The 17,363-nt window shown below is 43.1% G+C and overlaps 1 protein-coding gene across 19 annotated transcripts in view; it reads left to right on the top strand.

Annotated features, from left to right (window-relative positions):
- Positions 1-17,363, top strand: part of NRXN3 (neurexin 3) — a 1,192,693-nt gene that overhangs the window by 91,802 nt on the left and 1,083,528 nt on the right. For 18 of the 19 annotated variants that reach the window (XM_077925136.1, XM_077925127.1, XM_077925120.1 and 15 more), the window contains exon 3: positions 5,896-5,913. The exons of the other annotated variant lie outside the window; for it this stretch is intronic. In XM_077925136.1, coding sequence (XP_077781262.1) covers positions 5,896-5,913 — 18 coding nt within the window. The remainder of the gene's footprint in view (positions 1-5,895; positions 5,914-17,363) is intronic. 19 annotated transcript variants of the gene reach the window in all.

Genomic DNA, 17,363 nt, shown 5'->3' with positions numbered 1-17,363 from the left:
AAGGAAAGGGCAAATAGCAGAAGCTTGCTGGAGCATGAGCAGGCTTTGAAGGTAAGGGGTTAGGTATACAGAAGCATGTGCGTCACACCATGGGTAGGCAAACTAAGGCCCGGGGGCTGGATTCGGCCCAATCGCTTTCTAAATCCGGCCTGCAGACAGCCCGGGAATCCCCCTGTTTTTACATGAGTAGAATGTGTTCTTTTATTTAAAAGCATCTCTGGGTTATTTGTGGGGCATAGGAATTCGTTCATTCCCCCCCTCCCAAAATATAGTCCGGCCCCCCACAAGGTCTGAGGGACAGTGGACTGGCCCCCTGCTGAAAAAGTTTGCTGACCCTTGTTCCACACCACTGTTTTTAAAGAGAAGCATTTTCAGAAGAGGAAGATTCGGAGTGGGGAAGTGTGTAGAGGGAAAGGTAGGTGCTGAACACTTTCCTTGGCTTTCCCCTTTTCTTTTAAAGTTAGTTAACTTACTTGAAGGTATTTCAGTTGCAAAACCACAACACATTACCCAACATTTATATTAAACACTCAGTGGGTGTTGGAAGCACTTGCATGTATTTGGAGGGGGGCAATAGTCATGGAGAGGTTTAAACAACCTTCCTTTGCTGCTATACTGTGCTCTAAATCAACCTTTCCCAGAGATTTTCCCTCCAGTGTGTGTGTGTGTGGGGGGGGACACACCATATCTGCAAACACTCACAACATCCCAGTGAAGCAAACCGGGACATGACCCAGCCTCTCAACACACTTAAAATCACTCCCCCTCCAATGTCTGTGTGCCCCTTCACAGATACATCCACCCACCTCAGTTACCACCCCCTTCCCACATTGACATACCACTCGGACCCTCTCTCACTCAGCTCCTCCCTCCCTCGGCGTTCACCCCTTTCCCCTCAAATCCTGCTGACATGCCCTTTGCGCACCTTCACCCACTGCTCCTTTTTTTGCCCCAACAGTTGCTTGCCAGCCCCCTCCCCTTCCTCTTCCCCTCCCACAACACAAACACACACATATGGTCACACACGAGGGCTGCAGAGGCTCCTTCCCCTGCAGTTTGTTTTGTTTCTAGCTGAAGTTCTGAGCCAGTGCTGCTACTGCAATGTGAGGCAGAGGAGGAGGAAGCGTGTGGGCCCAAGGTGAGAATAGTGATGGTGGAGGAATAATTTTTAAATGAATTTATACATGGAATTCGTCAGTTCCTGTTCCAAATGAACTTTCCATGCATGGGACCACCTCTCACATAGAGTGCTCACTTATGTCTGGGGTGCTCATGTATTGTCTTCTTTTTTAAAAAGACTGGCTATTAAGCATACAGTGTTTGTGAAACAGTCAGGCCCTACGCTGTATTGTTATTTTTGCAGCATAGTTTTCTTATATTAATGTAATACTATTTATTTCATTCAGGAATAGCTTCCCACGAGGCATTCCAAAGCGACTTACCATGTAATAACATATATAATCCTTTCGGTTTCTCAGTTCAGTTCCTCGGCAGATATCAAGGCAGCATATACTCCCCAATATATATATATATATATATATATATATATATATATATATATATATATATATATATATATGCTTTCGTAGATTTTCACGGGTACAGGAATGCAGGTTTTGGTGTCCTCGGGTGTCTTCCCGTGTAAAAGTTGGGGTGTCTAGGCGACGTTTCGACGAGGTCTCACTCGTCATCTTCAGGCTGGTGCTTTCGGCTTCTTGTTACTGGAACAGAGCAGGATCTCAGTGTTTGAGTTCCTATAAATACTGTTGAGGAGGTGTGGTGTATAGCCTCCAATGTTCTGGGCAGAGAGGAAGTTCCCAGGCTAGTGTGCCTTTTCTTCTTTTGTTCCTTAATTGCTTGAGGGATATCTTGAGTGATTTCTTGAGTGATATCCTGAGTACCACTTAGGTGGGTCATTAGGTGTGGATTAGTTGCTAAAGCCTTTGTGTCTTGACCTCTTGAACTTTGTGAAGAGTTTTTCTGAGAAGATGGCTGTACTGCACTTAGTTGTGCTCTGGCTTGGCTTCGTGTATAGGGGCGAGCTGTGGTTTTGTGGCCTGTGCCGGGATTGCAGGGGGGTGCAGCATCCGGAGGTGCCACCATGGTTTGGCTACTGGATGGTGTCTGTAATTTATCTGTGGAGAGGGTCTGGGTTTGGGTCTGGTGTGGTTGATTGGTGATGGCGTTATGTGTGCCTCTGGATCTGGTGTCAGTTTTTGTGGGGAGGGCTAATTTCCAGATGTCTGGCAAGCGGGATGTGTCGTCACGCTTGTTCATGTTGTGAGGGTGTTTCTCTATCTCGATGGCTTCCATGATTATTCTCTTGTGGTGATGTTCCATGTTAGAGAGCAATTTGGAATCTGCAAAATTAATTTCGTGTCCTGTTTCTTTCATGTGTTGGAAAAGAGAGGAAGTTTTTTCTTCTTTTTTGACGGCATTCTTGTGTTCTGCGATACGTGCATTTATTCGTCTGTTTGTTTGTCCAATGTACGTGGCTGGGCAGACTTTGCAGGGTATATATATATATATAAAATGTATGTTGCTGTAAATATGTGGACAGTTCTATGCCAGCTATTTCATCTGCTATGTGGACCTGTTATAAAATGGCAATAATCCAGAGAACCACACGTGTGCAGAGTGGTCTGTTGCCAACAGTGGGAAAGATCTGGCTGGGTGCACGAGGCTACTTTTCATTCAACACAGAAACAAAAAGGCATGCTTTTAAAACTACATTATCCAGATAGATTTGTCATTGCTTATGTAACCAGCTCTGGGGTTGAGTAAGGAGGTGGCCCACAGCTTTAGGCAAATGGGGCAACAGCTACCTGACCATATGGTAGATCATCAGCTAGCCTGCCATATACCTCCCCCAACATAACTTTTACTACTGCTAATACTGATTTAATGGCTGGTGCCATTTAGCAGGCTCTGATTCTCTACAGCCTCATGGAGGAAAGCTGACTCCTGAGCTCTGCGTGGTGGACAGCTTTATGGAAAGTAGGTTCTGTGGGAGGAAGAAAGCAAGGATGACTCCATGCAATAGCAAGAGGTAGCAGCTGCCCCTCTAAAAATATTTTCTCTTATCCCACACAACTGAATGAAAGCACATAGCTTCATGAGCCACAGCAAACCAATTACGGTAGGTTAATGGCTTAAGTTTAAATTAAACATTTAAAAGCCTGCAAGTGAGTTTACGTTTTAAAAAGTTCCTCCCTCTGTCCCCCATCTACTTTTAATCCAGTAAGCATTAGCACTTTGCAGGGGAACATGGGGACATTTTTTCATAGGCATCTTATAATTGCTTTGATGGGGACATCACATTTTTAAATCACGCAGCATAGGAAGGACTCATAAATTAGCTCTGTGACATGATGGTGTGTGAATATGTGTGTGTGTGTTTGGGATGTGACCTTATTAAGGAAATTGATGTGAGTCAAACCTGAGGACTTTTATATAGTAAGACATCTCTTCATTTCTCATGTAAACATGGATCCATCTAGCCACAAACTAGCAAGAGCTCACATGCAGATGTGGAAAGATGCTTTGGGATAAACACTCTTCTGACATTCAGATTACGTATATTGAGATTACTTACGATCTATAGTGTATGCTTGTTACCTCTCCTCATGCTTGATGCTGGGTGGGGTTTTATTTTCTTTTTCTTTTTTGAATGAGTCTTGCAAAAACCCCCAAAAAAGATCTAAGGAAGTACAGTATTTTAGAGCCACCCCTTGAAAATCATCTCAGCTTTTTAAATCTAGTGTTGTTGTTGCTTTTTGATTAAGGTTTGTAATTGTTTTAGCATTAATTGGTTTTTCATAGCTGATTGTGGTCCGTTAGTTGCTGGGGTGGGGAGGTTGAACAGACAAATGTGATAAAATCATTAAGGGTTCACCCGCAATTTTGCTTGTTCTGCTGCTTCCTCCTGGGAAAACCCCGCTGAATTTGAAGAAAAGTCAATTGTTTTTTCTGTGGATTGAGGTCTGTTCTGATTCAGTGGCAGACAGTCGGTTTGCCCTGGAAAAGTGGTTGGACAGATGAAAACAGCTCTCAGACCCATGTTTTCTACGTGTGGGACAAGTGGAAGTGCGGATGAGCCCTAATAGGAAAGAGAACTAATGGCTGACTTTGGGATTGACAACCGATCTGCCGTCCAGCAGTTTCTCATTATGGGTTGTAGCATGTGCCTAGCTTTTGTAGGTTAACAAGAATTTAAGGAGAGCCCTGCCAAATCAAATCAAAAGCTTATCTGCTCCAGCAGCTCGATGACTGTGCACTCCCTCCATGGTTGGAAGCATAATGCTTCTGAGCAGCAGTTGCTAGAATCTGCAGGACGGGAGAGGGCTCTTGTGCTCAGGTTCTGCGTGCAGGTCCCTCACAGGCATCTGGTCAGCCACTGTGAGAACAGAATACTGGACTAGATGGGCCATTGGCCACATCCAGCAGGCTTAGCTTAGCTTAGCTTTCCCATGGCAGCCAACCACAGGCAGGGAATGAGGACAGGACCCTTCTCTTGCTGTTACTCACCAGCAAATGATATTCAAAGGCAGCATATTTCCATCATGACTTAGCAGCCATGGGCAGCCTTGAATTCTATGAATTTGTTTAACCCCCTTTCAATGTGTCTGTGAGCTGGTGGCCAGATTTTACCTTTTCTCAGCCCCATGGGTCACCTTATCAGGTGATTGAGAGCTGGGTGTCCCCACCCACTTATCAACATTGGCTTGCAGCCATGGGAGGATGTAGTGACTAAGCAGGATTGAAGGCCCCATCCATCAGCTGATGAGCAGTGAGTTCAGCCATGCTTTTTTCAGGGATCATCGCCAGTGAGTTCACCGTGGGCACAGCTGTTCCAGTTGCATCTCTACCTCTTTTACACCTGATTTTACACATGACGTTAGGTGTGAGGCTGTTGGGTGTGGTTCGAGGAAAATGGCTTGGCAGGTCAATGAGGAGACATGGCAGGTCAAATTTGCCCCATAGGCCAAAAGTTCCCCGCCCATGAACTCCAGGAACTAGGTTTTCTGCTCTCTACATAATACTGGTTTGCTCATTGTTGCATGTCAGCCACATCCCTGCAGATCACCAAAAGATGCTATTGGAGCTGCTAACTCAGCAAGGACCAGGTGCCAGAAGCGGCCAGAGAGGTCAATCTGGTTCTAATGCTGATGATTTTGGCTTGGTTCCTTGAACTGACCTGCTAAGCCGAGAGTCTGCTGGGTGCAATAGCCACTGAACTATTACCCTTGCCTGGGAAAAGATCATGCATCAAAAACTCAAAAATTCCCATGTTGTCTGCAATGAAGGATGGTCACAGGGAACAGTGGGCAGAATGTCTTGAAATGGCTTGTCTTTTTATTTTTGTGCTAGCCCTTTGAGGGCTGAGTTTGGAGCTCACAGCTGGTCATAAATTCACATGAACCCTTTCAGAAAAGGGAACTAATTTTTCTTTTCCTCCTGAAAATAGCTTGAATGTACTTGAATTTATGTGAATGAAGCTATCCTGCTGCAGGGGTTATGCTCTTTATTTCTCCCTTGTTTGAAACTGTGTGTGAAATGAAATGACACAGAATATTCTAACCAATATTCTTGCAGGAGTTGACCTAGGTTGGGCCTATCTGATTCCGGAACCTTTATCTCCGTCCAGACAGATACGACATCTGACTTCTACATGCACAGAGGAGGGCCAGCCAAGCCCTTTCCCTTGCATGGGTGGGCTGATGACCATAGATGGGTGGCTTTCAAAACTTCTGGTTTTGCATGAAATTGATTTCCATGCAAAGAAGCTAAGCTGCTTGTGTGTGCGCATGTTGTGTGTCTAATACTTTCTCTCTCTTTCTCTCTCTCCCTCTCTTCCCCCTCCCTTTCGTGCTTCCTATGAAAATGCTTCATCAGATGTCAATCGTGTTCCAGGTGAGTGTTGTGTTTGCTAGTGTGGAAGGCTACTCTTTTGAGGACGGGGGTGAGCCTAGAGCAAATATTTCAAGCAAGTGATTGGGAAAGTATTAGACTTCAAGGATGGTATTTACAGGTGCAGTGTGGTGGAATGTTTGTTTTGTCATGATAAAATGGTGAAGAATTATACACAGCAAATGCAATGTCAATGAAGAATAGTGAGGATGCACTGAGTTAGTGGTTTCTTTGGATTCTAACCTATTTCAGGTCAGTTGTTGCTTAAGAAGTGAAGACCTGGTATGCTTCTGTTGCTACAGTGTGAACCTGCCATTATTGAAGAAATGTTGGTTTTGCTGAATTGTTCAAAGGTTTGATGAAAACGCAGCTGAAATAAGAAGCAGTAAATCTAAAAAAATATAAAGTTCATTGTTGTCCTGGAATATTCCTTAGAGCATATAGTCTAAGGGTTTTCTTCATTTGTAATATGTGTGAATGAATGAATCAGGCTTCAGATGCAGTTTCATTTTGTGCTCTTCCAGCGTATTGGATTTATCCACCCCAAGGAAATATTCATCCACAGAGAATGCTGACTCCCAATTAATGGGTGGTTTCCACTGCCTAACGTTACTGTATAGTCTTCACTTCTGGGGTGGAGGATGTTGATCTAATGAATGAACAAACAATATTAAAGGTCTTGGTTTGCCTGCCACTGAAGTCTCTGGCCATATAGTGAACTCGCAACCCAACTGCTGTGTTTTTCACATCCAGGGAAGCTTTGCCATGTGATAGGTGCTGTACCAGCTTCTGAGAAGAGGAAAAGACCAAAACTAGGGACCAAGATTCATGCTTCATGCCAACGTGTGTAACTTTCCACCATTTTTAAAAAATGAGAAGCAGTTTCAGGAGGCTTGTACAGTGGCAGGGATGGGTCACTCAACCATGATCAAATGTATCCCCTAGTTGCTTTTTTGTAGAGAGTTTTCTCTCTCTTTCTTATCAAGGTGAGAAAGATAACTGATAGGCAGGGGTGGGGAACCTGGGATGGGTCAAATTTGGCCCAAGGGACTGCTTTCCTCAAACTATGCCCACTTGCCCCCAGTGTTGGGTATGGCGCAAATAGAGATATGGCAGTATTGACTGCATTGCACAGATCTCCATGGGGAACCCAATTGATCGGCCAGTCCTTGATGAATCAGTCGCATGAGTTTCCCTGGAATAGCAAGTAGGGTTGAAGTCGCTGTCCAGCAGCTGATGTGTGATGAATTCAGCCCTGCCAGATCAGCTGTGTGACTTGAGTTCCCTGTGAGGAACTGAATCATGCAGCCAATCTCTGTAGAAAACAGCTTTGCCGGCCCTGTGTGCAGTGCTCTGTCAAGCACAGGGCTGGCAAATCCCTTGCACTGTAGTTCCTTAGTGCCTGAAGAAAAGCTGGCTGTTGGGCAGTGCTGTGCAAGGGGCTTTGACAGGCAGAGATTTTTTATGTTGCTGTAACCTGCCTTGGTACCTCACATTGAACAGTGGGTAAGAAATCCAATAAATGATAATGTGAATTAATCATCATAATAAATAACCATCATAATTAATCATCATGATTAATAATCTTTCTCTTCAGTCATTCGATTTACACCCAGGACTGTAACTCCCCCTGCCCAAAATCAATCAAGTCAAGAGTGCAAGTTAATCTACAGTTCTCTTCCTATTCTATCTGTATCATGCTTTCTTCGCTGACCATACATACCATATTAGCATGAAATAAGGTAGTACATCCTCACAACACAACTGATAATAGGGGTGGAAGAGGTCATGTGACACTGTGTTTTTTCTAGGCATGATTCCGAAAGAGATTTGATCAACTAATAACACCCATCTCATATTTGCCTTTGCAATGTGTTTTCCCTCTCTAAATGAACCAGGTATTCATAAACAATTCAAAATGGACATCATGTCATATAACTTAGATAAGAGTAGAAGTCAAAATCTCCCCTACCCCCCAGAACAGAAGATTCAGGGTGAGGGCTTCCATGGAAAGGAGTTAAGATGCATGGAAATGAGTTAAGATGCATGCAAAGCATTTTTCAGCACATCTGGTGCTGGAAGAAGAGTTATAGGATATTTGTAAGAGTGGCAAAATGCCTAGTTAGCTCTCATTTGGCACCTGCTTCACAATAGTCCTCGCACAACAGCACCCCTCTCAATTCAAGATCCGCTCACACCCCTTAACTATTGCAGCTCAGTTAAATTTCCTTAACTGATACAAGTGGACCTGGCATTCTCTGAGCACCTGTTGCATACACGCAGGCTTGTGCGCCCCTCCCCACACCCTCCCTCTTCTCCTGGAGATGTGCTATGGATTTGCCTATATGCAATTACGTGTCACTGTCAGCTGCAGTTGCATTCAGCAGGCAGGGTGCGCAAAAGGGCACATTTTCACATATATCTGGTGCCTTCGCCTTACCTTACTTCAAATTTGGCAAAGCTGATAAAATTGCCCTGAGGATTGGATCTGGCCTGTAGGTCCTTAGTTGGCCATCCCTGTTGCAGCCTGTTTTGATGCAGAAAGGTGCCCCAAGGCTACTGCTATGAGAGACTGTTTATAGATTTATGGGACAGTTTAGGAATTTTCTTTATCATGCAACTATTTACCCGCAGACAGCAGTAGGGCTGCAAAGGACTTGTATTGATGAATTGATTCATTTTATTTGCCTGCTAGACAGGCCACAACTAATACCCCAGTCAACAGCCTAGGATTGGCTGTCACAAAGTGCTTGACCCCAAGACTTTCTCTGTGGGCAAGCCAAAATCAAGTGAACTGGAATTTGATTTGAATGAACCCTTTTATTTTCGTGCCAGCCATCTCATTTTTTAAGACTACCACTCCTGTTAGCATGGAGCCCACCAAGAGGAATGATCAGCTGTGATGCTCCTCGCCCTCTTTAAGAGCCACTTCATAACTTTTCTATTTCAGTTTAGAACTGCAAGCATGTTTTTGGTCAATAGTGTAGGTTGGCTTGGCTGCTGTTTGCTCCACCTCTCAGTCCCTGCAGACTACCAGGTCTCTGTGAATCCTTTTGCCACTGATGTATAGTGAAGTGTCATTTCCAGCCAGGTCTCTCACGTTCATATCCTCAGGGACTCGCCACATGCTTGTTTGTTTTTAAAACAATTCCACTTTTCCATAAATCATCCTCAAAGCAGATAACACTGTTTTATTTTTATAACAACAAATTCAACAACCAATAAATAATGATGCAGCAACAGGGACTCAAGGTGGCTTACAGCTAAAACAGAAACAATTAAAGGCATAGAAAAAAAGCACACATTCAAAACCAATTAAACATTATTAGCATTGAAATATATCAATATCTATATAAAATATCTATTAGAACATAGAGGGAAAGAGGCTGGAGTGCCCTCCATCACTTTTTAAATTGTAGGGTCTTAAAAAAACACATTGTCTTGCATAGAGGCCATTTTCTTTCTTAGCAAGGCCTTTATTAAGGTATAGGACTGATAGCAATTAAACAGTGGGGACCATGCTGTTTGACCTTATTTCTGCCAATACCACCACTTCTGGACTCACTTAGCTACTAAATTACAGTAGATGAGGCTACTGAGATTTCTGTGTTATTGTGGTTTTGCACATTCTTACCTGGAAGTCTCAGAAACCATTAGCAAACATGGTTCATCCAATGGCTGTGGGTGCGTCACCAGCATCAAATAATAATAGCGCCCATCTGGCTGAGTTTCCAATTGAGTGTTAAAAGCAATACACCATTTAAAAACAATACAGATAGCCCCTTAAGGTTTCTAAGGCTAGCAGAGAAGCTCTCAGAAGTTGATAAAGAACTGAAGTTAGAGCATTAGAAATTTGATTAGTTCCTGTGAAACCTTAAAAGAGACAGATTTGGAGGGGGAAATTGTTAGGGAAGCAAACACTTTGATAAGACTTGTGGGTTTTGTTTGTTTGCTTGCTTGCTTGCTTATGTATGCCACCGACACAATAAAGGTTCAATAGTGGTGAATTTATACTGGACGATCCACACACCCTTCCACTTTATTAGTGGTCGGTGCTGCTTTCCCAAGGTTGCTGCATTATTGCCATCTGGAGGGGCATTCTTGCACCATAGGACAATAAAATTGGAACAGCCCCCCCCCAATCCATTTGTGGTATGAAAAATTACAGAATTTCAGCAGGAAGCTATGGAACATGCACCTATTGGAAATAGCAGCATGCCCACTTCAAAACCTTTGTAGGCTCAAATAGTATTGAAAGTGGGGTTGTGCATAACTGCCTCAATATCATGGTTAGCAGGAATCATTATAAATGCACACTAAAAAGGATGTCGGGGGGTCTTTAAAACTAGCCGAAACCCCCAGATTTCCATCTTCTCTTCCTCTGTTACCTTTACAGACTTTCTGTGGCTTTCCCCTAGGATAGTCCTGCTTCCTAGCTCTTGTTTCTGTTTGCCAAGTTACTGGTGCCAGAATGCTATGTCCTACTTCATAGGAACTGAAGAGCTGTCATTGCTGGGTCCAAATTGGCCTTCAGACTAGAGGAGCTCACCTGCTCATAGTAGATGCTAACAGCTGTGAACAAGTAATACACAGCTTGGCAGCTTGGTTGCTGTGTAGCTTTTCGCTGGGGATTTCTCAGGAGCCCTCTCTTAACCTTGCTGAAATGGATGGAGGTTGCACAGCACTGGTGGTTGTTGAAGTGTGCCCAGTATTTATGTTTTAGATTGCTGATCCTTTACACCAGCACAGCTTCTCATTCACTTAGGTCACCCTTATATGAACACTTGTATTCCCATCCCCCCATTTTCCTGCATGTATTGGTTTGGTAATGCCAGTACTTAAACAGCACAAGACAGAAAGATAATATATTGGCACAAGTCCCAGCAAAATAACCAATTATACCTTAAAAGCCAGCTGAAAAGAGAGAAATGTGTCAAACTTTTGGCGAAGGAAAGAGAATCCTGGTGGATTTCCACTGAGAAAGTGTTCTGTAAGTATAGGAGCACCACCCAAAAGGTCTTGTCATTTGAATATGCACACCAACAATTCCATATGGATGCGGTGGAGCACAGGGCCTCTGTCAAGAGTAAGTCAGCAGTAAATCACATGGAGTAAACAAAGTTGCTGGAGGAGACTCTTGAGAGTCCCATGGACTGCAAGAAGATCAAACGCATCCATTCTTAAGGAAATCAGCCCTGAGTGCTCTCTGGAAGGACAGATCCTGAAGCTGAGACTCCAATACTTTGGCCACCTCATGAGAAGAGAAGACTCCCTGGAAAAGACCCTGATGTTGGGAAAGATTGAGGGCACAAGGAGAAGGGGACGACAGAGGATGAGATGGTTAGATGGTGTTCTCGAAGCTACAAACATGAGTTTGACCAAACTGCGGGAGGCAGTGGAAGACAGGAGTGATTGGCGTGCTCTGGTCCATGGGGTCACGACTAAACAACAACAACAAAACAAAGTTAACTCTTTATATGAAACAACAACAACAACCAGGTTCTGCACAGGAATGTCAGGCCTGATAAGCACAGCTACTCTTCTTCAATAGGTCTTGCCCCTATGAGGTAGTTGTGGCTCTGTGAGGCCACCTTCCCACAGCTGCCTAAGTGCCCTCCTCTCCCAGGTTTCCCCCAAGTAATCTGAGACTGCGCCTGTGTGCCTGTCTCTGCTCCTCCTGCTTCATGCCTCTCCAGGTTCTGGGAGACCAGGAGGGAGGGGAGCTTGTCACAGTAAGAGGGGGAGGGACCTTCTGCTTCTTCACCAGCCTGACACATTTCTGCCTCTTGGCCTCCCTCATCCCACTCTCCTGCTTCCACTTCTGGTTCTGGAATTCTTTCTGCCCCAGACTCCCCCTTCTCACCAAGCCGTGCTACCTCTTCAGCTTCCAACACCTCTTCCTCCTCCCAGTCTTCTCCCTCTGACCACTGATCATCATCATCTCACCACCTACCCTGGCTTGGAGCCTTCTTCCTTTGGGGGTTCACCCTAGCTGGTTCCTCCCACTATTCCTCTGCATCCATCCAGTCCTTAACAGCATCTATGGTCAATGTTACTGCACAGGGAGGTTCATATGGGAGCATGTGATCTCTGGGGTAACCTGATCCTAAGCTGCTTAGGTTGTGTATATAAATAGGCTTCTTCATGTCCATCATTGCTTGTAAGAGGAACTGCATATGCAGACAGGTGCTAACTCTGGTTCATAATTGTAAAATTCTACCCAATGGCTGTAGCTGTATATCTGCTGCCCAGTCAAATGAAAGTAGCTTTCTATGTAGCCCATATTTCACCTCTAACCCCACCCCTCTTTCTAACATTGACAGACTTAATTCTAAAATGGACACCTTGAACAGGAATGAAAGAGATGAAAAAGCACCAGTCACCTGTTGGGGAAGTGAGAGCAATTTCTGCTGTCTCCCTGAACAAGTGGATGAGTGGTGTGACTAATAATTTCATCGGCACAATGCAGGGTCTCCATGTTGCTAGGTTGGGATTAGCAATGGGCTAATTCAAGCAGACAGCAGCTCACTGTGTGTGTGCATATCTAAATTGGAGCCATTCTTTCTAAAAGAGATCAATAACTTCATTAAAACTTTCCTCTTATAGACTTAATTATAAATTCAAATGAATTCTTCCACTGTTCTAAATTTGAAAGTTCAGCCATGTACATAATTAACGGTTTATTCCCATAATAAAATATTTTATTCATATTTACAAATGCTGTTTCTAGACCACTTATTGGAAATCACACATGAAATAACATGGAAGGAATGAAGGTTTAAAATCTGCACAGTTCTTCCAACTACATTCTTGCTATTTCCCATTATGTGTATATTTGCACATGATCAGAAGTGGGAGGTGCTCTAATTCATTCATAGTATTGGTTAGAATGAGATTTCACTTAAATTTAACAAAGGGAAGATCCAGTTCCACGACATGGTCGGCTACCATCTTGGATTTATTTGCACATGATCTCTTCTGCCCCCAAATGCTCAGAGCACAGTTCAAGATGGCAGCAATTTGATGAGGCTTCCTCAAGAGTCAGTCAAGTAAGCTGTTCAGTTTCGAGGGCATTAGATATAGCAATATTTGGAGAGTGGAATATTTTGCAATGAGCCCTTGATTACACATTCTTTGCTATGTAAAGCTTCTTACTGGCACACATCTACCCACTCTTTAGTCATGCTATTTATCTAGTTCCTGTTTGTGGGAACTTCCATTTAAATGCCTCTACAAGCCATATGTGTGCCATTAAAACTTATTAAACAGAGCGCAGAAAAGTAACTTGAATCCTCTGCAGCCTTTCATACTCTTACCACATCAGCATGAAAGAATGCATGCAAATAATTCTTCTAGTCCATATATTACCCCTGAAAATCTCTTCCTCTGACACTGACAGAGACTTAGTCCTAAGATGGGCATCTCAAGTGGAGATGGAAGAGGTGGCATAGCACAGCTGTTTTGTGTAATTGGATTGGAAATGGGCCTCAGGCTACAATATCTCTGCTTAGCTTCTGGCTGGCTGTACTGTTGGGGCCTGTAAGGAGCCCCTTGGCTACTGCATATGCCATTGATGTATTGGATGAGAATGACTGTTTTCTAGCCCAGCTACAGGTGTGCCCAGTGGTGAAGGATGGGTGGGCACTATGTATGCTGGAGGCTAACAACTCATCACATCCTGTCCAACAGAAACCCAAATCCTTTGAGAACCTCTCTCTCTTTGCATTGCATTCCTCTGTAATTCTTTCTTTCTTCGTAGTTCAGCTCCTTCTTTTAAAAGCTAGGAGTGTGCTTGCCCTTTTAAAAAAAAAGAAAATCTGGTTTTTATATAGGTAACTCAGAGTTCAAGATTCCCAGTTAGGGTTGGAAGCTAGCCCTGTCGCTCGATAGAATCCAAGGCTATGTGCCTGGTAGTGCTCTGAGGGATAAAGTCCAGTTCTTGCCGTGCTGTTAGTTTCGTTCTGTGATTCTTTCCTGCTGCCGTTCAAAGGTAGAAATGGTAGTCTTTGGGTCTAAATGGAACCATTCGTCTTCCAGCAGGCTAACAAAGTCTTTTTGTTCCAGCTGATACACACAAAAAACACCCCTCCACCCAGTTCAACATTGGCTGAGTACAACAGGACAAGCTATAATTAAGAAGAACAAAAAGACTCCATCGTCCTTCATGGCTTCAATCACTTGTCATTTTAAGCTGTTTTTTTTTTTTTTTTTAAAAAAAGAAAATGCACTTCTCTTACCTCTTTATGTTTAGTGGCTTTAATTTTCCTGCTCTGTAAGTGCTAAGAGCTTGAGCATAATTAAGCATGACAAAAAGGCTGCAGTTCTAAGGTTTCCATTGTAACTACCCCACCCTACCAAAGTGCCCCCTAATAAGTCCTCAGATATGAGGACCACTGCTTAATTGCATTGCTCTTTCATGTAATTGTACTCTGAAGCTACTTTTTAAAATGTCCTTACGGCTTCATGCAGATCCAAGGGTTGGCCCTTAAGCATTTTGTGCAATTAGTGACACTTAATTCTTTACCTTCATATAGAAAGTGGAACTGTACACTTCTGATTTTTATATACAGACAACTTTAACTCTTGAAAACGGTACTTGGAGATCTAGCGTGATTAAAATTAACCTTTTAAAAGATTACGCAATCATGTTGTACTTAAAACTCCAAGGTTTAGTTTTCTTTGCCCCCACAAATGTGACATTTGGTCTCAATAGATGCATCTGTTTTCAAGGATGTGGGTCAATGTTAACTTTGTGCTTTTCCTTAGTCTCTTATCCAAAGTAAAATTTAAAATGAATTGGCTGGGACTTCAGATGGATAACTGCCTACTTCAGGATCATTAGTTAAGAAGCTTCTTACAGCCATTTTGCAGTTGTTATTCACTGTGTATAGAGATTTGTTGAGTTAACGGGCCACTTCACATTTGGCATTCCGTATTGAGAAACAGGTTTCCAGTACAAAATACTTGAGAGCTGTGTTAGCTATGATGGAGTGTTGCATTTGTTAAATTATTATGCATGTCTCTAACATTTATAGGGGACGCGGGTGACGCTGTGGGTTAAACCACTGAGCCTAGGGCTTGCCAATCAGAAGGTCGGTGGTTTGAATCCCCGTGATGGGGTGAGCTCCCGTTGCTCGGTCCCTGCTCCTGCCAACCTAGCAATTTGAAAGCACGTCAAAGTGCAAGTAGATAAATAGGTACTGCTCTGGCGGGAAGGTAAACGGCATTTCCATGCGCTGCTCTAGCTTGCCAGAAGCGGTTTAGTCATGCTGGCTCCCTTGGCCAATAAAGCGAGATGAGCGCTACAACCCCAGAGTCGGCCACGACTGGACCTAATGGTCAGGGGTCTCTTTACCTTTACCTTTAACATTTATAGAAGCAACCTCTTAGGATGGATCCATAACTTTCCTGTAGGAAGGGTGACATTTGTTGGTTGGTTTGTATGTTTACATATATTAAGCCCTAAAAGAAAGCAAATGTTTGTCGTGTATTTATTTTTTAAATTACCTTCTTTTTGCAAGAGTGCAGCATATTTCTAGCATGTAGAATAGGGCATTTTGGTTCATTTGTTTTGAATTAAAACATTTCTACATAAACAATGTGTAGATTGTTTGTGTATGATTCTATAATTCTATGAATTGAGAACCCATTGATTTATACAATATGTTTTTGTATTGCATATGTATTTTTTACATGTCCTAACCCATGTCCTTCCAGGTACTAACCTAACTTGTGAGCGGCTCTATTCTTGCCAAACACGAGCTATAACCAAGAGCAAACCTTAGCTATAGCTCATGTTTAGCAAGAAGAGTGCTTGATCACAAGTCCATAGCCTCAGGTGACACACTAAGCTAAACCTTCATTCAGCTCACTATGGCATGGCAGGGAAAAATGCCATGGAGTAGCAAAGCGGCTGAGCACTTCTCTCCGGGAGCCCACAAGTTCACCTGCTGTTGGTCATGTCAGAGTTTAGCTTAGCGCGCCAGGCAAGCCAGGGTCATGTGGGCAATGTTTGAGGGGACAAGTTTGGAAATCAAATATTACAGTTCTCCTTTCCTGTCAGAAGATAACTGCTGTTGATGCTGCTGCTGAATAATAACCAAACTTGGGTAAGCCCCTGTGTTAGTTGACTTACTATTCTACTTTTAACATTTCTGTGCTCCTTTTAAATTTTAGTTTACTGGAAGGGTCCCAAGCATTATAAATACAGCACATTTTTCTTTTAATTGCGGACAACATATTATGAGTCATCCAAGTGCCAATCATTTCTAGAACCTAACATCTAGAAGGACCTAAATGTTTCTGTGGAACAAAATACCCACAAAAAAGTAGGATCTCTAGGCAGTGCTGGGAACCTTATTTCTTGGACCTATTGACTGTACTGTTAGTGGCAGACAAACATTAGCTCCCCATTTTATGCACATGGAGAGGAAGTCCTCCATGTAATGAGTACATAATGTGTAAAGCATGGGAAACTATTCTAATAATCATTAAATTACTTGAAAGTGCAATTGCAGTTGCAGATCAGCCGCTGCTGATCCATTTCTTGTCAGGGACATTTCCTAAGAATGGAAAATTAGGTGGGGCAAGATATGCCTTTTAATTCTCCTACTGCTGTTGCTTTTCCTCAGCTACTATTCCTCCTCCAGTGTGGTGTAGTGGTTAAGAGTGGTAGACTCGTAATCTGGTGAACCGGGTTCGCGTCCCTGCTCCTCCACATGCAGCTGCTGGGTGACCTTGGACTAGTCACACTTCTTTGAAGTCTCTCAGCCCCACTCACCTCACAGAGTGTTTGTTGTCGGGGAGGAAGGGAAAGGAGAATGTTAGCCGTTTTGAGACTCCTTTGGGTAGTGATTAAGCAGGATATCAAATCCAAACTCCCCCCCCTCCTCCTCCTCTTCTTCTTCTTCCTTAAGGAGAGTGAAAGGCGGGATATCAAATCCAAACTCCTCCTCCTCTCCTCCTCCTCCTCCACAGTTAGCAGTAGTAAAAATACACAACCTCAAGTCCAGGATAGGAACAAGTGATGCTTCAGTATTTCTGGAACTATGTAGATGTAGACTTGAGCCATTCCTCAAATGAAAGACCGCTGAGAATCCAAAATAGAGTCCAATGTCAAAATAGGATATAAATAAGAATAATACATTTTAAAAACTATGAAACTTGTAGCAAACTTCAATTACACATTGGTTTCTTGTTGCTTCAGCACTTCTTTTTCATGGGTAGGTTGTATGACATGCTTCAGCATATTCCAGGGCTTAAATTGCTTTTACAGCATTCATAAGAACTGAACAAACATATGTTTTTTTCTTCCTAGGCATCAGTGGCAGAAGGAACCATAAATTGAGTTGTGCAAGAATATCCCCAAATGAAATAAAAATGCAACATTCAATCATATCTATTCAAAACAAAAGCAAATAATAATAATAATTCAGGACATGTCTTAATCAAAA

Source organism: Podarcis muralis, chromosome 1 (assembly GCF_964188315.1).
Source record: "Podarcis muralis chromosome 1, rPodMur119.hap1.1, whole genome shotgun sequence".
NCBI classification, from domain to species: domain Eukaryota; kingdom Metazoa; phylum Chordata; class Lepidosauria; order Squamata; family Lacertidae; genus Podarcis; species Podarcis muralis.
Note: the sequence above shows the minus strand (reverse complement) of the source record. Positions and strands in the feature narration are given on the sequence as shown.